General features: G+C 33.5%; 1 protein-coding gene across 3 annotated transcripts in view; it reads right to left on the bottom strand.

Moving 5' to 3' along the window:
• The window catches only part of LOC136031034 (latrophilin Cirl-like), a 139,306-nt gene that overhangs the window by 47,639 nt on the left and 70,526 nt on the right, over positions 1 to 21,141 (bottom strand). For all 3 annotated transcript variants that reach the window (XM_065710223.1, XM_065710224.1, XM_065710225.1), the window contains exons 6-7: positions 11,349 to 11,534; positions 7,802 to 8,012 (exon numbers count right to left, since the gene is read on the bottom strand). In XM_065710223.1, coding sequence (XP_065566295.1) covers positions 7,802 to 8,012; positions 11,349 to 11,534 — 397 coding nt within the window. The remainder of the gene's footprint in view (positions 1 to 7,801; positions 8,013 to 11,348; positions 11,535 to 21,141) is intronic.

Here is a 21,141-nt window from a genome sequence, read left to right as displayed (position 1 = left end):
TTGGGGTGGCAACAGTTTGGAATTCTACAGAAAACGTAAGAAGTTACAGGAAAAAATAACACAAATTTCTAGGAGGACATGACCAAGAGGTCATGTCTACCTGTCAAGGGAATGTGTTGACATTCCCTTCAAACAAATTTGATCGTAAAAACCTACGTAAAAAAACAATTATGGCTTCAGAGCTCAGCTTTATCTTAAAAAATGTATGTACTGTCTTAAATTGATAAAGGTATATAGAGAAAATATAATAAACACAATACAATCTTTTTGTTTTAGTTAAAATTATTAGTTTTTAAAGAACTAATATCCTTTGCTAAATAAATATAATCTTACAACCCAGTATGAAGAACAAAATAGTATCGCATCCTAATATCCACCTAAATATCATAGTTGTCACACGAGGCTGTATCCAGGGAGGGGAGGGGTCATGGGGATTGAGTCCACTCCCAAAAAAGGGTCCGGCTCATAAAACCTAATATAAATGCATATAAACAAATCTTTGATGTGTTTTTTTAAGGTTTTTCGCACCCTCCCACTAACAAAATGCTGGATACGCCCTTGTTGTCACACCTAAAAGTCGTATCTGAAATTTTGACTTTTGAGATAGTTGCAAAAAACCGTTTGCTAGGCTGTTTTCAAATGAAGGACCAGCAGGGCCACACTTTGGCCCTCTTAATCTACACAGCCCGACTGACCATCCTTTTGAGAATAGCTTAAAAACCGGTTATTGTCAATTATCTCAAAAGCATAAACTATCAGATACGATCCTTAGTCATAGCAGTGTTACGATATTATATGTATGACTCACACAGTAGCTAAAGGCCTTAAATAAAAAGTCCCATAAAACAAATGCTTTTTTCACAGTCAACCAGGCAAAATAGCCGCTTTTTCGAAACAACAAAAGAATATTTCGATTCTATTAACTCACGAGCATATTAATTATTTCCTGTTTTTAATTGAAAAAGGGAAAAAATCCCTTAAAATAAGATCATAAATTCTTGTCAAGTTAAAATACTAATTGGGTTCAGGTAGTTACATAGGGATTATAGCTTCACAGTTTAGCTTTATTAGAAAAGGAAAAAAAGCACTGTATAAATTTGCTAAAGAAAACAAAAGCACAGAAAGAAAATTTCATTTGAAAAAAGAAACTTCTCATCTCTGTATTTGAGCAAAGTTACGGGAACGCAAAGGTACTCGCCTTCCTACTAACACAGAGGGCCTGTGCTTCCTGTTAAGCACGGAGGGCCAATTCACAAAAATGTAGAAGAGAGGCCAAGGATTTTTTATCCAATTAAGAAAAAAACGAAAATGCAAAAAAAAATGTATTATTCAAAATATAGAGGAGACATTTTTTTAATGAAACTACCAAAAAAGATATTTATCAAAATACAGGGGAGAGGCAATTACCCTCCCTTTGCTCCTCGAATTATCGTATTGGCGTAAGAGTACCTACCAAGTTGAACTGGGCAGGCTTGAAACACTGAACTCCTTCAAAATAAGTGGCCATTTTATTTTATGCCTTTTTCTATAATTTCAATTATTTGCAACTAAAATACAAATAGACCAATAACAAAGTAATGTTTTAACATTTGACTTTTTTGGAGGGGAGGGGGTCACTAACACTACCAACCTATAGCTATGGTAAAAACATAACTAATGTGTAAACTTACATCCAGGCACGTAAGCACAGTAAGGTCCTCCGGCCCGTGTTCGCTCCCCTGAATAAATCTATATATTGCTCTTCCAATGAATTTTCATATTCAGCATAAAATTCGCCGTATGAAATATGGACTAATACCTACCATCCGTATTAAGGCCCCCAACCCCATGTTGCTAGACCCACTTGAAATAAATTTATTCGTACGAGCCTCCCTTCACCTATAATTGCAACCATTTGGAACTTATTCATAGATATACAGGAGGATTTCAATACGAATAGGTTTCAGACCTGTGCCCCCCCCCCCCGAGTTGAATCTCCGGAATAATACGATTTCTGTGCTAATTTTTTTTGTACAGATAGGCTTTTTCTGTGCTGGGAAAAACCCAGGTGTGTGGCCTAGTCCAAACCTACCAAGCCGGAGCATAGATCTTGTCATTAGGAAAGTTGGGAGGGGTGGCAAAAGTAAGAACAAAGGGGCATATTCAGCCAAATTTGTCCCTTTTTTTAGAAAGGGGGGAGCAGTCATACATATTCACATTCAAGCTCATCGAGGGGGAGAGGGTTAAGAGCAATACCACAGACTCATAGTGTGACATAAAACAGTCTGTGGAGAAATAAAAAGATTTTAGAGCTTCAGATTTCACTCTTTTCTAGTCAATACAACCCCCAAATATCCTTTGACTCCCGCTCCTAACATTCTGGCTACCCTCATCTATCTATCACACAAATATATTATTATATAAAAGCCAATAAATTTGATCAGATTGTTTTAAGGATACGTCTTAGGGCATAAATATGAGCTGGAATAGTAAAATATGTAAATTACTATGTTCCTAATAGGGGAATAGAATGGATGGCTTTTCCTCTTTGATTGGAAATTAAATCTAGATATTTCTCTCGAGAGTGATGTAGTCATGGAAACTAGAAGTTAATTATCGAAACTTTTAATTATTAAAGAAAGCTATCAAGGATTACATTTTCATTAAAGAAATTTAGGGAATTAAATATGTCAGTTTCTTGGAATAATATGTCGAAAGGAAGTCAACAGAAACAATCTGACATGAGAGTTGTAGAAAAAAGAAGAAAGGAACTGAGGTCACTGAAACACAATGACAGCACAAATTTAATCTCTCAAATTATACTATATTCTTCTGTATTTTTTAAAACACGTTGTTTCATCCAACTTTTATTAATACAAATTTACATTGGAATAAAAAATCGGCACAAAAAGTCCTTTTTATAAAGAGACAATTTCCAAAACATATAGATTGACAACTCCTAAGCTAAAATTCTTATCATACAATCGTAATCTAAGGTTGGAAATTAGGGCCAAACGAAAAGCAGAATTACCTCAGAAGAGGTGGGAAGAAGATACAATGAACATTAGATTAAAAATGAACAACGTTAGCAGCTGTGTTGGCCTCAGGCGGATTGGTGTTGCAGTGAATTGTCAGTAATAGTAGCGGCAGGAATCAAAAATCAGGTTAAAAAAATAATACCTAAATAAGAAATTACAAAACATTTACCAAAACAAGAAAGCGAGTTGCAATTCGCCCATAATGAAAACCGTAAAAGGCGAATCTCTTGCTAAAAAATGAACTCATTGAAATGTGTGAACTTCAACGTATGGTGATGTTTATTTTATTGAATCCACCCACCACAGTAAATAAAATGTTCAGTACCAAAATTAATGAATAACAAACAGGCTCGTATGGTTTTAAGAAATTGTTCCTAGAGTTTCTTATTTTCATACAGTTTTACTTCTTGGCTTTTTTTAATTTTTCCTCCAAAGATAAAAATTGAAGCTCCCTTTTGAAAGTTTCCTACGCTCATGCATGTTCTAAATATATGACCTCTACACTTAAAGGCGGAATAAGCCATCAGTTGAAGTAAACAAAGTTTTTTAGATACAGCTAATGTGTCCACGACTCAATAACTTGATGGTAATTGCTTCTTTTTACTATTACTTATTATCACTTCTTAGTGAGATATAGATTCTGTGTCTAAATATTTTAAAAATATATCTAATTCAAATTTTACGTTTTGCAACTGATCTGTTCCGTCACTGAGAAGGGGCACTAAATTTCAGCATTCGCGATCAATTGGGACCTCTCCCAACTTTTTAGAAATATCCCTTCTATATGATGAGACCAGTGATAAAAAAAAAAGTGAAAAGAGGACACGTCAATGTTTAATAATTCTGCTATATTGTGTGGAGTAGGCTACCACACAAATTTAACATTTAATAATAATTTCAAAAATTTTAACGGTAGAAGAGCATGAAAATCTAAAATATTAATATGTTTTTATACTTATACCAACAGTATGCTTATCTATATACAAAGTCTATACCCCGGAACAAATATAAAACCCTTGTTATATGCACGTTTGCTCGTAGAAAACCCAGTGCTTGCAAAAATTCCAACGGTAAAAAAGCATGAAAATCTAGAATATTAATATGTTTTTAAATTTATACAAACAGTATGCTTATGAATATAGAAGGTTTCCATATCCCTGGAACAAATATAAAACCTTTATTATATGCGCGCTTGCTCATAGAAAACCCAGCGCATTATTTAAAAATATACAATAAATGAATATGAGTCTAAGTAACTTTTTGTGCTTGCTCAATAAAGAATTGCACAGAGAAACAAAGTTTACTTGTTGTCACCTAAAAGCTTTCTTATCCTTTGTATTGACTTAAAATTTCATACAAAAGAACCAATCACGCTTTGCATTTTTTTTTTACTGTATCAAATTTTGGCATAGCAGCAACGGGGAAACACGACAACGGAGTGGGGGCCCTACGCTAAACCAAAGATATGATTAAAAAAGTATAAAGATCCTCCAGGGCCATTGATGGCACATACGGCGTCGAATCGATGGTTCCGTTGCTGGGACTTTTTTACAGAGGCAGGGTAGCAACCCTATCAGGTTGCAAATAGCTACCTGTCAGCAATGGGATTGGCTTTCATAAATATGTCACTAAGGTACACTTTATAACATGAGAATGTAGGACAATAGTCTATATTTTTTCTTTGGTGTTTGATTTTGGGGACTGAATCCAACACTACTCACCAGTCCCAGAATCTGCAAAAATATATACGAGTATATAATTTTTAATAAACAACGACTATAATTATTCATATCTTCAGTTGGTCATATTTCACTCTAAGTCTCTTCGTCTAGTTGTGTTGCGGAGCAACACTACTGCTTTCGTAGTGTTTTGGGTTATTTTTTTTTGTTTTTTTTTTTCACCGTGATCAGCGACCTGTAGCTCCGAAGTGGTAAGAGTTAAAAATTTGAGATTTTTCAGAGGGAAGGGAAACGTGAAACAGAGTAAAAAAGTTCCAGAGAAGTTCCTAAAATTTTAACAGTTTTCCATAAAAAAAAAATAAAACCGTTTTTTTCTTAGAAACTGTGCGTTCGATGTTTGGCGTCAAGTTAAGACGACCCTAGCTTCGGAAATAAACTTGTTAGAAATACAGTTATGCTGAACTCATGCAGAACTTTCATTTGTCTCTTCGAGAACCGGAGCACAAAATTCCGTAGCTCTTACAGGTTTCCCGGAAATAATTCCAGAAAAGTCCATCTCGTTCCGATTTTTTTTGGAATTTTCTCAAATTTTCGATTTTGATGTTTCTTATATTTTATTGAGTAGTGCTATGAAAAGTATGCAAGAAGAAGTGAAGTGTTCTATATACCAAGTTGCTTCGTTCTCTAAGAAATAATTTCCGAAGTTTCGACGTTCTAGAGGAAACTTCTGTTCTGGACCAGCTAGAATTTTTTTTCCAACGCGGTTCGACAGGTCTCGATCTCTTAACAACTGGAGCTTACAATAGTTTCTCCGAAATAAAATTCCTTCTTTGGGTTTTTCTATTTGGAAGTTTTGTCATGCCCTCGGGGCAATTTAAATTTTTTGTTGAATTTGGTTTGTTTTATATTTTCCTAGTTTAGACCATCAAAAGTTAAGCAGAAAACTATAAGACGTTATTTCCGTATCTCTTTCAGATTTCCCGGAAATAATTCCCGAAATGTGCGCCTCGAAACATAATTCTTCGAATTGGCGTCAAGTTAAGACGGCCCTAGTTTCGGAAGTAAACGTTTTAGAGATAAAATAATTCTCGTTTATTTCTGGACCAGCTAAACATTTTACCAAACTCAGTTTAGTAGGAGCTCGAAATAAAACCATATCAAAGATGCTTCAAGATAACAATCGAAGCCGCATTAGAAAAATGTCCTCTGAAGGACATAATGGAGACTGTTGCTCCGCAACTGTGTCCCGTAGGGCACAGTTGCACGTGTTGCTCCGCAACTGTGCCCTAAGGAACAGGACACAGTTGCTGCAACACTTCCCGTTGCACAGGCAACGGAGGTCTAGTTCCTTAGTTAAAACATCCCCTTTCGTTCAAAATAAGCCTTCATCCTAAGCTACACCTTCCGTTTCACAACTGGTTACACCAATATTAAAAAAAAGAAAGAAAAATAAGCATATAAAAATAGCGAGCGTTAGAAGAAAGGAGAAAAAAAATATTAAGCGAACCATTCAAGATAAATAGCCTGGGTTGACAGATAACGGAGAAGAAAATAAATATCATTCGAGGTCATTACAGAGGAATATGATTAATCCAGCGGGACCTCCAGATAACGCTTTTGGAGAAGAAAATGCCTTCAGCTAGATGATATGAGGAATTTCCCACTTTGGCAAAAAACTAATAATAAATCATAAATATAGCTATTTTTCTCATGAGTCGGGCAAACAGTGTTCATTTGGGCAGTATTCATTTGGCTAAGTAATAAAAACAAAATCAACAGAGAATAAGAAAAGGTCGTGCACACAAAACATATCTTGCATACGAGCCTATTCATATAGAGTTTCTAACTAAATTTTATATGATAAGGAGTTCTTAGTTTTAGATAGTTGAATAACATACATTTTTTGTTTTTGTAATAGCGGCTACCAAATAAAGAAAAACGTGAATCAACTTTTGTTTGAAATGCTTTTGCCTGAAAATTTTCGCTTTTTTTTGCTTGAAATTCAGCAAAAAAAGTTAAAAAGATGTGACACATAACAGCTAAAGAAGATTTAGTCAGATTTGAAGTTTTAATTGTCTTTGAAAGACAACAGATTGTTAATGTTTGAATTTTTACAAATCATCTGTCTAGTAGAATACCAGTAGCATCCACACAAGTGTAGGTATATAATAGAGGGGGTCTCTATCCCCAAGTCCAACCCATGAAGTGTTGCAGAATTTACAGTTTTCCTTTAATATCTATTCAATTCGCCTTTTTTTTTTCACTGTTTAACCTAGCACTTCCCCTCTTCAAAATCATTTCCAGTAACCTGCTTGATCTACAGACTCCATGAGGTCTATAAAAGCCACCAATTCTTTTATTACAGTATTTAGAATTCGATTTAGAAACCAAATACGAAATTTAATTTACAGAATTCAAGTAATTCAAATGCAAGCTACTGTGAGTTTTGAATTCTCCTGCAAAAATTTGAGGCTAATAAACCAGATAGGGGTGAAACATTTTACAGAACTAAAGGGGATATACCCCCTAAATCCTCCTCCTCCATAAGGAGTTTAAATTAGAAACAAGCGTAAAACTAAGTTCTGAGGGATACCTCCTATCAGGAAATATTCCTATCAACGATCCTGCTTACCTCACAGTAATCCCAGAAGACACATGAAGGGTTTGAGACATTTTCCGTCTGTAGATGGCGAAATGTGAGGGTAACTGGCTGTGGCAACTGCCACATTCCCTTAGAATCTACTCACCCCCACTCTACTAGACAAAATTCACTAATTCACCGGCCTCTTATCAGATGTGAACGATCGCGGTTTTCTTTGACGCATAGTTGGATAGAAAATTATAATAAACATATCAACAATATCAAGGGGTTGTCTGTTTCTTTTCTTTTTTTATGGTTTTGGTTTGATTGTAAGTTTGAACTGGTGAGTACTATTATTTTTTTTATTCTTTATTTTTGTTGTTTCACTTTTTTTTTAGTTGTTTTATTTATTTTTTTTTCAATTATAACTCTCGTGCCATTCGCCCTATGCTCTCTGCCGGGAATGTTCTGAGGGATACCTTCATCTCCTATTAGGAAATATTCCTATCAACGATCCTGCTTACCTCACAGTATAATCCCAGAAGACACATGAAGGGTTTGAGACATTTTCCGTCTGTAGATGGCGAAATGTGAGGGTAACTGGCTGTGGCAACTGAATATGCCGTCCTTTACCAAGGGAAGCTGATAGAACTCGAGAGTTGACAATTCGAGTTGTATTTCCATGTCGAACTTTTCGAAAATATAACGTCTCTGGTGATAGTTCTTCTTGAGCACCTATAAATTAAAGAAAAAAAATCAAAATAAACAGAAAAATTTTATTTTTGAGAAATGTCTGATAACAGGCTTATACTGGCAAATCCAATAGTTGTTTGATTAGTATTTTCGACATAATAAAGAGTTGTACATATATCATTTTACGATTTTTGTGTAATTGATTTTATTTTATCAATGTTTTTTTTTTTACCGAATTTTGATTAAATTTTTGAATTCTGAAGAAAGAAGCACAATTAATTTTAAAAATGACATTTCTCTTTGAAATGGTAAAAAGACTCGTGTGTACCACTCGGCATAACATATGTGTTCCCTCTAAATATATGCAAAATTTATAGAACTGTAACTTATGTCGGTTCACTACACGTAAGCCTATACAAATATTACTCTCTGATTATCGTTATTATTATTATTATTTTTTTGCATACCAGCGTCAATGAGCATCCTCGAAGTTGTCTGAAAGAATCGTATCCAAGCCCATTATAATTAATTGATAATTAATAAATAGTGTAATTAATTAATATAATTATTATAATTAATTTCGTTGAAGTACACGAGGGCTAAGACTATCGCCGGGAAGGAAGGGGGAAATAGGATTTATATATCCTCTGAAATCTTGAATATTGAGATTTTGTCTTAATTCTCCTTTTTTTAATGACAAAAAAGGTGCAATTTTCACGTTTCAAACGCTCTCTGGTGCTCTTAAAAGACATACCTAGGTTTACCTTGCTCTGTAAGAATGTCAAAGACTTGTAGTTTTTCAAAATACGCTAAAGTCTTTATTTTCTCACTTTCAGGAATGGTTGAAAACTGCTTTTGATATCCAAAACATTTGTTACGATTTTTAAGACTACAAAAAAAAAAAAAAAAAAAAAAAGGTCGTTTTCGCAGGAGAAACCCAGAGTATTTTTTCTTAGAAATTGTTTTCTTAAAAGAAAATCCAGCCATAGCCATCCATTTGAAATTGGACAGCAAGAAACAACTAACAACAGCAAGGTAAAACTAGAAAAGTTTTTTAGACAAAAATAAACGACAGTCCGCATGTCGCAAGACAGTGCGTGGAAATGAGAATAACGCGATTTTTATAACGAGTTACAGAGCACAGGCATAGCATGAAAAGAAGAGACAAGACATTTCTCTTGCCGTTTCCCCTACCTCTTGAAATACCAAAAGTATTTAACAGCGTAAAATCCAGGCACTTTTATGACGCACGAAATTTTTAATATTTACATCTCGGGAATTTTCCTTGAAGTCTTGTCCCCTTCTTCCCCAAAAATATCCGCATGCTCCCATGTTATAGGCAACCACTAGTATTTAATTTTAATATATATCATCCCTTGGTACTAATTTTACATGTGCAAAATCTCTGTCAAAATACGCCAAATTTCATGAATCGTTTGAAATTTGTCATTTGCACCGTAAAATTCCCATGAAATCCCAAATTCTCCAGAATTTATAGGTACTTTTTATTCAACTTATCAAATAAAAAATGTCTTTGTTTATTATTCAGCACGCCAAAAAAATAGAATATATATAAATATATATATATATATATATATAGAATACGTGCCTGATAAGGGATTTTATTTTTGGATTTTGAAATACCCTATTCCAGTTTTCGAGGGGGATTAGTTTTGCGGTTGTAAAGACGCCTGTCATTCCCGAAAAAGAAATACTGGGTAGTGTAAAACATAGAGAAAAAAAAAATTAACTCCATATCAACTTTCCCCAGCCATAAATCTGGGAACACAATACTGCATCTCTACCTCATTTAATCTCCCTCTTTCGTCGTTTCTATTTTCGTCATTAGAAACAAATAAAAATAAACTCATTCGGGTTTAAGGGAGGTAATAGACCGAAAACTTAGATGATAATTCAGAAAGCTGATTTCTTTAAAATCTCAAGAAAAGAGATCTAAAAAGCGAAAAGAAGATTCCATCTCAGAATTCTCTCCTTTTGATCTTTTATCTTGTAGTTTTTATTGCGTTTAATTTACTTAAATATAATTTTTTTCTTTGCCAATAAGAAACTGAATATTCTTACTTTAGGTTGAAAATTGTAAGGGAGTGAATTGCTTTGAAGTGCTTCTAGAGAGAGAATTAAGAGGATTTTTTGAATGGATTTTTATTTCTAAACCTGACGTGTGAATATTCAGTTTCTTATCGGGGAAACAAAAGGTATATTGGGGTAAATTAAACATCGTAAAAATCAATAGATAAAAAGATCAAAAGGAGAGAATGGAATCCCTTATTCACTTTTTTTGTCCCTTTTTCTTGAAACTTTAAGAAGAATTAATGAAATTATCATTCAAAGCCTTCGGTCTCTAGTGTCGTCTCAGTTACATCCTCAAAACTCAAATGACTTTTTTTTTCTTTCCAATTGTAAACATGGAAAAGATGAAAGAGGGAGATTAGATAAGGGATATTTTGAATGCAATGACGTCCTTCAAATCCTCCAATCTCCGTTTTTTTTCCTGCTGACTTATCGGGTCACCCCCCTTCCCCTATGTGAAAAAACACCTTCTCTGGTATTGTCATAAACAAAATTTGAAGAAAAAAAACAACAGAAAAACATTCCCTTTCAGATTTTTTAAATGTTTCTTTTTTGTATCTCGTTTTTTTTTATAAGAAAACAAATCCTCCCCCTACCTTCATTTTTATGAATTGGAGCCCCTATCACTGATATTTAACTGAAATTGTGTTATTTAAGGATAAAGCCCTACTTCTACAACAGTTCAACTAAATGACCCAAAATGAAAAAGCCTTGCCGTTCTAGATTAGGTAGAAATGAAATTTAAGAAAAAGATAAAATCTTTTGATTTTTTGGAGAGGCCAAAATAGCTACTTTGAAAGGGGTGTGATGGAGAAGATAGATGAAAAACGGAAAATCGAAACGAGCAAAATTTTCACTGTGTATTTTCACTTATAATTATAAAATTATAATTTATGCTATTTAAGAAATAGTTTTCAGCAGATTATACCATTCAACCGAAATTTAATTAAATTTACAGAAAAGTGCTGTAGATTTGGTAATCTGACCTCATTTAACTTAAGATATGAACTAAATTGAATAAATAGTTTCTTGAACATTTTTTTTTTACTTTACTAGAATTCGCTGTATTTTCGTTTTCCCTAGACTAATTTAAATATATTTAATATTACTTATAAATATTACTTGTTTTTTATATTTACTGAATTAGAGGTAAATCTGTTCTATTGAACTAACGTTGGACTAGAATTATATGTTGTTAAAAAAATAAAAAAAAATGGGATTTCATTTTTTCCCAAAAACTGAGAAAAAAAAATTACGGTTTAGCATATAGTTTAGAAAAATTCTTACCTAGTATCTGCTCCAAGTGATTAAAAGCAAATACAACAATACGAACAAGGCCACTTTCACTATTTTCCAGCAATGCTTCCGCCGGTAGTAGTATTGAATCTTCCATTCCATTCCAGAATTTCTCCTCAGGGCCTGGAAACGCCATTTCCTCTATATAACGAGTTTCCAGGACTTTAACTGTCAACACTAAAAGAAACGACATTTGTAATTACATACAAGAGAACTATGCAAGACTAACCAAAAACTTTCATCAAGCCCCTATTCACATGGCCATCGAAAATCAAAAGACAGAACTCCATAATCGATTTTGGTAGAAATTTACTAATTTTTAATATGCAAAGTATAGTTTAAAAGTACTGTAGCGAGTCTCCTGTATAACAAATTTTAACGAGCATAAAGGTTATAACGTATTTCCAGGACCGTCACAGTCAAAAATAATAAAAAAAAAAAAACGACGCGTGTAATACACAAGACAACTCAGCAAAACAAAGCTAAAATTTTGATTATGACCCAGCTTATGCGGTTATCCAAAATCAAAAGAAATTAACTTTATAATCTGTTCTTTTTTTAAACCAAGTAATTGTTCATACTCAAATACTTAAGTTAAAAATGGCTTTCTGTTTAGATAAAAACAAAGCATGTTTATGAAGAAGCAGGTTAATTTAACAGAAGCTAAAAATGACTTTGAAATTGATTTTATTTATTTATTTGTTTACACATTCAGCGTCAAAAAATCTGTTTGTCAGTTCAAAATACAAGCCATATATAATACTAAAAAAAAGAAGAAGAAAACAATAACAATATAATAACATAAGAAGCACCAAAAATAAAAACAAAAAGGATGAAATAGCACAAATGACATGAATTATTATAACAATAATAATAATAATGATATCAAAGAGCTGAAATTTTTTTATACTGTTATAACCATACAAGGTTTTTACTTAACGTTTTTTGTTTTTTATTTATTTCACGACGGGTGGAGTTTCTTTCCTAAAGTTCCGTGTCTGAAGTATTCTATTGTTACTCCTGAATGAATTACCTTCTAAATTGAATACGTACCATTTTGTAAATAAAACCAGTTTCCATAGAAAACTGGTATTCTTCCTTAAAAAAGGAAAACTGGTATATTTCCTTAAAAAATATATTATTTGGCATTTTGTTTAAAAAATGAAATAAATACCCCACCTCCTAGATTTTTTAAAATTGTCGTTTTTGGTATCTTCATTTCAAAAAACTGAAAAATCTTTGATCCCTCCCTACTTTTGTGAATAAGTACATGAACTTATTTTAGGGTTACCAAAGTTTGTTTGCTAGATAGTACTCAGGTATAATTTAGGTCTATACCGCTACATGTAATAGGTCCAGGACCACTATAGAGTGGTTCAGTTAACTTCTTTTCTTCTTCTTTTTTCTGTTTAAAGTAGCCTATGGTTATTCCCCACCTATCTTAGTTGTCATTTTTCTTCTTTTTTTTACAAAGTGAATCTGACTTTGGTTCTGTTACTAATCAATTCAGATATGTTAAACATTGAAAAAAGAAACAAAAATGAAGAAATATTACTTTAAAACAACTGTAATAATGTTCTTACAAGAAATGAGAAAGCAATTTAAAGGTTATTGACATAATAATCTGTCATTTACTTCAAAAGTCACTTATAAAAAAGGGGATGACGCAAAACATGCGAAGAGAATTTAAAAGTCCAGCCATTCGTATATATCACTGTCTGATATGCAAATTATGGCTTAAATCACGAACACCTGAAATGGAATCACGTCATTTTGAAAGAGATGTAAGCAATATTAGAAAAATCAGTTTTGGAGTAGCCAGTATATTCAATGTTTTAAAAAATTCTTCATGAAATTCGACAAATTCTTATAGCTTTCTCCTAATCCGCTTTCTTTACTATTTTCACGAATATACCCCCTCCCAGTAACCACAATAGATGTCTGCGCCTATCAGGTATCAGGAGCAGAAAAGTGGAGCAATCGACTCCACTGCTTCTGTCCGTTGGCACACGAGATCCATGGGCACAATTGTTTGAGTAATAATAAGGGGGGGGGGAATCAAAGCTCCACTACTGGTAAATAAAGAATAATTTTAAGCTGGAAAAATAACTTTTCTTTCGTGACATTATTTTAAATGTGAATCTGAATTGATTTCAGCACACTTTTCTTTACTTGGATATCCAAACTGTCAAATTCTACAACAGACATAATTGTCAAAGTACAACCTACAGAAGAAGTTTATTACAGTTACGAAAAGACGGCAACACAGATTTGCTAGAACCATAAACACAAGCATTTGGCCAAACATCAAGATCTTTTTAGGCAAGACACTGACGGGGAACAAGGTCGCAAATTGCCGGCAAATTAACGTCTTGAAATGACTTTGACACGTTCAGATGACAGTTTTATCGAACGAAAAGATACAACTGATGAAAAAATACGACCAACTAAAAGTTAAATTGCAAAATTAATGAATTGGAAGATTTCCAAATCGGACGGAGTCCGAACTGAACCTTTTTAGGGGTTGTGGGCCCAATACAAAAAGTACAACAAATAGTTTCGATGAACTAAAAAAAAAAATTGAAAAACGACTCTCAAATATGAATTACTGTCATTAGGAATGGATTAAACTCAATGCCGTATCCAGGGGGTTATAGGTTTTGACTTCCTCCCTCCTCTGAAATGTTTCTCTGACTTGTAAAACATAGTACATTAAATATTAATGTATATTAGATATTATATACGTTAAATACATTAAATATTTAGTTGATATTTCGGTTAGGTTAGGTTAGTTTTTAATATATTTATTTATACATATCCATAATCCTTTGTAGTAGTTTTCATGATTTTGTTGATAAAGTATTATATTTTCATCATATTTTGTTTTATATCATTAGCATCAACCAAACTTCACTTCACGACAGAGCTTGAGTGGGGTGGAACTTGAGTTGGGTACGACACATGTCTGAAATTTCCATATACAATTCTTACACATAGCCAAAACTTTATGAAACAACTGAGGATTTCTACAGCAGGATTAGTTGCTTAACAGAAGTAGGCTACATGTTTCAGTCCAAAAATCTATATTTCTGGGAAATAAAATTAAAAAAAAATATACTTCGAGTTGGTCATGGGGACGATTTTTCCCATCAATCTCTACCCCGTGCGTAGGCAAGAACTTGAATAACAGAAAAAACAGCAGGAAAAAAAAGAGTTCAAACAGAGAGGTCATTTCAATTAATCTTTGGAAGGACATGAGAGTTGAAATATCGGGGAGAGGGAGGGATTAAAACTGAAAACATTTTTAGGTTGTCCAATATTGTTGGTCTCCCACAAATGATATCCTTGTGTCTAAGTCAAAATAATAGATCCAGTACCTTTTTTTATTTTATTTATTCTAAGAAAAAAGCTCAATTTTGTAAAAATCGATTAATTGTTGTAGATTACTTTATTAATTAAATCACTATTAAATGTGCTCAGCTATTTGATATAATTATCATTATTATCATAATAATTAATGTCAATCATGCTGGTTTTTCCCTTTTCTTAGATCATTTTTGGTGCCTCTTGTGCTATTATATTGCTGTTGTTTCCTTCTTCCTTTTTTATTATTATATTCAAAGATGTTTGTCACACTAAGGTATAAAAAAGAAATGCTGAAATATTTTTCGGAAAATACTAGCGTTCCTTTTAATTAATTTTACTTCCACTTCATTTTAGCTAAGTTGAGACATAGAAAAACATTCCGTTTGACATATTTCAGACATATTGTCACACATCAGCTTAGAAAAATCAGGAAAGAAAAACATTCTCAGGAGTTTAATTCCCATCTGACCAGACAAGGGTCAAATGACCCTTAAATCACAAAACCCCTCTCAGAAATTGGAATTCCAATTTCTAAATGTTTCCCAGAGCTCAATGATTTATAAACATTTGGAGGTGAGGATAAGAAATAAATTGAAGAATTCTTTCTAAAAATCTATTAGAAAAAGGGATTAATTTGGAACATCGCGGAAACAAACGGGAAAAGTAATAAAAAATTACATGACGCAGATGAGGCTAACAAACAAAATTGAGATTAATCATATTCCCTTTTTGATATTTATTCCCAACTTAAAACTTCATAGATTTTTTTTTCCTCTTTTAAATACATGTTTTAATCCTAGATTGGCAGTTGGAATGTTCCAAACGCTCTGAACTAAGGTAAACAATCGCTGTCCGGATGGATTTACTTTAATATTTTAAAGATAAATAATTCAGCTAGGTCAATGAAACTTTCAGGGATTTTTAAAATTTTATACTTCAGCTTAAAGTTTCATTGAACTTTCCTGAAAGTTCTTATCACATGGCTCTACTATTCCTTTTAAATATAAAAAGTTTACCTTGATAGCAATTTTATGTCCATTAAGATAAGCTTCAGGGTATAGGTACAGGCAGATGCACAGGAGGGACTTTGAGCAAGTGCTCTAAAATCTCACAACTTTTTCCATATTTTTCATTTAAATCACCTTTTTTTTTAACCCAGGAAAGACTAACTTCAACCAAAACGTTCTGCGTAACTAGGGCTGTAACCAGGGCTGTTACAAAAAACTTAAAAACACATCAAAATTTGTTTATAAACATTTTGTCACGTTTTTACGAGCAAAAAACATTTCGGGGAGGGGGACTAAATTAAACTTTATCTTTTCAAGATCTTGCAGGTTTTCTTTACACTGTAATCTGTAAAATCAAAAAAGGAAAATATTAATGTAAACATAGGTGCTTACATATCATGCCGGCAAGTGCGGGGGTGGATTGTAAGAACTAAAGGGAACATTTTAAGACAATTCTTGTAAGGAGGACCTTTCTAAAAAGTTTTTAGATGAGGGATTGTCCCTACACTTTTCCATGGACTGTATCCAGGATTTTGGTTCGGAGAGGGATACAATAAAATTCACAAAATGTAACAAAAAATAATTTACGCGTATTTTTGTAAGGTTTTTACAGGTCGGACCTTTTTTTAGGGGAGGAGCTCAAACCTGGTAACTCCCCTAGAATATGATTCTGCCCTCTCCCCTTCTGATATAGATATAATTAATATGTCGTGTAAAAGCAATTGATATACCTCCCTGAAATTTGTAAGTTTGAATTTCTGCACCTTTTGAATAGCCTATATAATTTGTTCTTGCAGTGAAAAAAAACCTCCATACACACTTATGCAGTTTTTTGCAGGTGCAGGCGCTTAATATAAAAAAAAGGAATATAAAATGAGGCGCTGAATATAAAATCATCGAAAACAAGCAAAAACGTATAATACAAAACAGCTTAAGAAAAATTTGAATTTCCCTTAAAGATTTATATTCTTTGGGGATTAACTTATTGTTATTCTTTAAATTTTTGAAGACGAAAAGCCTTGTAAAGTTTAACTTAATAGTTCTGCGTATTTATTGTCATGATTTAGCGTGGCATCATTATCCAAAATTTGGTTCTGTCCAAAACTTCGTAATTTGGTAACAACCGAAAGAAAAATCTTTGGAAATCGTGGAATTCGGGTATAGGTAGACCTATACATATCAAGGGGGTATTTTGGTGTCTTTGGCACTTTAATTCCAAGTGTTTCTTGTGCCAATGGGACATTTGGGTGGAACTGAGCCTCAGTCCCTTCACTCCGAAAACCAATCATTGTTTTTTATATCATTTACCCCTCCCCCTATCTGCTTTCCCTAATTTTCAAATTTGTCCCTAACTTGTCCGAATCTGAGAAAAAAAATGTCATACCTTTGTACTTGTCATTTGTATCAATAAACCCAGGGGCTTGGATCTAATTCTTTTCAGTTGATTTATTTAAGTTGGTTGGGTGTCTCGAGTCCATTTTTCCATGGTATGTTCAAGCCAATTTCTAATGATAAAAAGTTGGTGTTGTTCCATAATGGAACAAAGACACCTTTGTGCTGTTCGAGTGAAATTAAATTTTGTAACCTCGTCAGTAAGTCCTCTGTGTAGAAATTGATAAATTATTTTAGTCTCTCAAGAAATTCCAATTTCTTCCTCTCTAATTATGTAAACTTGATTTCATGCTTTCTTGTTTCATTTTGCATTGATCTTAGGAATTGTAAGCACAATTTTTCTATTTTTAAATTTACAAATTAATAAACAATTGGCTGTTTTGATTATTTAATCAGATTTAGTCCATAAAAAATTAGTAAGGAGATGAATCTAAAAACAAGAAAGGAATCTTCTCCCCCCGCCTCCTTTTCTTATATGATTTTTTTGATGGGAGTTAAGGAACCAAAGTGTATTAACATAAAAAATATACAGGATTTTAGTAGGCATGGTATTTTTCACAAGGATGGTAGGAAGTTCGATCCACGAGGCAAAAGCTTTTTAGGGTTGTTTTCAATTTTTCTGTACTGTTTTTGGGCTCTAAACCTAGCTACAGCACAAAGTCTGTCACACATTGCAGTGTCTCTGGAGAAATTAGGTCAAATGCACATAAATCCGGATCTTTGGGAAACAAACTTAAATTTTTTGCAAATATGCATTATAAAATAAAAAACACACCTAGCATATAAAAAGCCTAAATGTATGGCTTTGTACACCTGTAAAAACCCTTGCACATAAGGTCGTAACCAGGGCAGGTAAAGGTTCTGTCCCCTCCTCAACGCCCCGCTCTTTACGCTAAATTTTTTTATTGTTTTAAAAAGTAGAACTGTGACAAAGATTCAACCTTTAGCGTAAAGAGCGGCGCGTTGAGGAGGGGACAGCCCCTTTCATATACGGAATAATTTCTGTTCGCTTTAAGTTTTAACGTCGCTTCTTACTTTCAGTTAGAAAAAATTGTTTTTTTTTATTTAATTTCTGAACGTTTTTGAATTAAAGCAGGTTTTGATTTTGGCTCATCGTATATGAATAATTAAAACAAAATTTGCACATTAATTTTTGCTTTTTTTGGCTAAATGGCTTTCTCAAAGTTTTAATCGGACGATTTTGAGAAAAAAGACCGGGGAGGGGGTCTAGTTGCCTCCAATTTTTTTGGTTACTTAAGAATACCACTAGAAGTTAAAATTTTATTTGCGAACGTTTTTATAAGTAATAAATATACGTAACTTACGAATTAACTTATGTAACGAACTTCTATATTCGTATGTTTTTATTACGTATATGAGGGGCGTTCGCCTCCTCTTCAATATCTTGCTCTTTACACTAAAGTTCAAATTTTGTTCCAATTCTATAAGAATAACCCCTGAATCACAAAGGCCGTGTAATTAGAATACATAGCTCTTTTGAAATTACTAAAAAAACTTTAGAGTAAAGAGCAAGGTATTGAGGACGGGACGTACCCCCTTATATACGTAATAATTTATGTTCGTTTTAAATTTTAATGTTGCTCCTTACTTTCAGTTGAGAAAACTTATTTTTTTATTTAATTTCTCATTGTTCGTTTAAAGAATGCTGGAGAATCCAATACCCCCTTCATGGAAGTTATCTTCCCCAGTGATAAATTCCTCCATGGAAAGATACCCCCGACCGTCCCCCCTCCGCCCCCAGAAAAAATATCCCTGAAAATGTCTGTATACTTTCCAATAACCAATACTATATGTAAACAATGGGCAAAGTTCATAACTTACAGCCCTTTCCCCGGGGACTGTGGGGGATTAAGTCGTTCTCAAAGACATAGTTATTAGATTTTTCAACTATGCTGAACAAAATGGCAAACACAAAATTTTGACTCGGTGACTTGGGGGAAATTGAGCGTGGGAGGGGCCTAGTTGCCCTCCAATTTTTTGGGCCACTTAAAAGGGGCACTAGAACTTTTAATTTCCGTTAGAATGAGCCCTATCACGATATTTTAGTATCACTGGGTCGATACCATCACCCCTGGAAAAAGCAAAAAAAAAAAAAATAAATACACATCCGTGATCTTTTTTCAGGCAAAAACTACAAAATTCCATATTTTTTTGCAGATATGAGCTTGAAACCTATATAGGAAGGTTCTCTGATATGCTGAGTCTGATGGTGTGACTTTCATTAAGATTCTATGACTTTTAGGGGGGTTTCCCCCTTCTTTTAAAATAAGGCAAATTTTCTCAGGCTCGTAACTTTTTATGGGTAAGACCAAACTTGATTAAATTTATATATTTAAAATTAGCATTAAAATTCGGTTCTTTTGATGCATCTATTGGTATCAAAGTTCCGTTTTTAGAGTGTCGGTTACTATTGAGCCGGATCGCTCCTTACTACAGTTCGTTACCACGAACTGTTTGATACATTTTTTTAAATCTACGAACTGTTTGATACATTTTAAAATCAAGTCCTGGTGAATTAATAATTTTCTTTTTTGATTTTACAGATTGCAGTACACAGAAAACCTCCCAGATATACAGAGATCTTGAAAAGATAAAGTTTAATTTAGCTTTATCCGGCATCTTTTTGAAAAACTTTCTTCCTTTTAAAAGATACAATTTTAAATCTAAGTCCTAGTGAATACATCTTAAAGGTTATTCGATCCAATAAGAGGGAGGACTGGGGAATTTCCTCGACTGCATTAGCACTAATGACCTGAGCTAGAAAACCGGGGAAAATAATCAAATCCAAAACTTCGTCATGGTACCGACAGGAAACATATGAGAAGGAATTAGAGACTCGCTAAAGTTTTTCCCAAGGAGAAAGAATATTTCCAGTTAGAAATCCTGAAAAATATAGCATTCCCAAAATAAATATTATATGTTTTTTGAAGTGTCTATAGCATATTATCAGGGAGGTCATTGGCGGGGGGGGGGGTAGCAGGTAATAAATCTGGCAAGAATGGGAAAAATACCAACAACTGAAAAAACACATTTACTACAGACTCATCCTAGACAATTTTTTGATTGAAGCATATCCAAAAGACTGATTTTACGACCCTTAATATTATAAATAAACAAAAGAAAGATAAAATTGATCCGGCAAACAGAATATGTGGCGGCTAAGTTTGAATCTTCAAACCTGAATTTATACCCAGGGATAGCTCAGGGAGATTAAAAACCCGACGAATTCCTTAAAAATTACATATAAATAATTCACAACAATATTTTTTCGCGAGACAACTGGAGGGTCACATTAAAGTCTTTAAAATCATACGGGATAAGCTCCAAGGAACTGGCATGCCTTTATTGAAGGGTAAGGGAGAAGGCCTGGTGCCTTAAATCTCTTTTCGACCCAACTATCCAACTTGTGTACATATCTATATAAGAGCAAAAATAGTGCTTAGAACACCTCAGCTGTTCATTGAGAAGGGGGGAGGGTGTATCTTAACTCCCTCTAATGTATACATATGTTTCAGTCAAGCCTTCCTAGTGATTCAGATCCCTAATAACAGGTTCCCCCACTACAATCCTAGTTCCGCTTTTAGAATCACCTGATGAATATTCAAGATCATTTTGAAACAGCTTTGAACATGTTGCAGTATGTTCATCAATAATTACATTGTCAAATGCTGGTTGCGCTCAAAACCCTTTTTGGGGATTCCAGTAGGAGGTAAACAGTGGGGAACTATGTAAAAGCCGGGGAACGCGCAACTTTAATCCTAACTCAAAAATTTTAATTAACATGATGACATAAAATAGACGCTAATTAAATTTATTTTACCTTTAATTGACTTATAAGTTATGAGTCTTCTTTAATAACTTAATATTCAAATCTTAACTCAATATAAGATGGGCCATGGTACGAATACACAAAAACAGATAATAATATACAAAAGAAAGTGCGGCTTGACACGGTAGATGAATCTAATTTCATTGCACTCACTACTCAGTGCCTTTGC

Source organism: Artemia franciscana, chromosome 9, assembly GCF_032884065.1.
Source record: "Artemia franciscana chromosome 9, ASM3288406v1, whole genome shotgun sequence".
NCBI classification, from domain to species: Eukaryota; Metazoa; Arthropoda; class Branchiopoda; order Anostraca; family Artemiidae; genus Artemia; species Artemia franciscana.
Note: the sequence above shows the minus strand (reverse complement) of the source record. Positions and strands in the feature narration are given on the sequence as shown.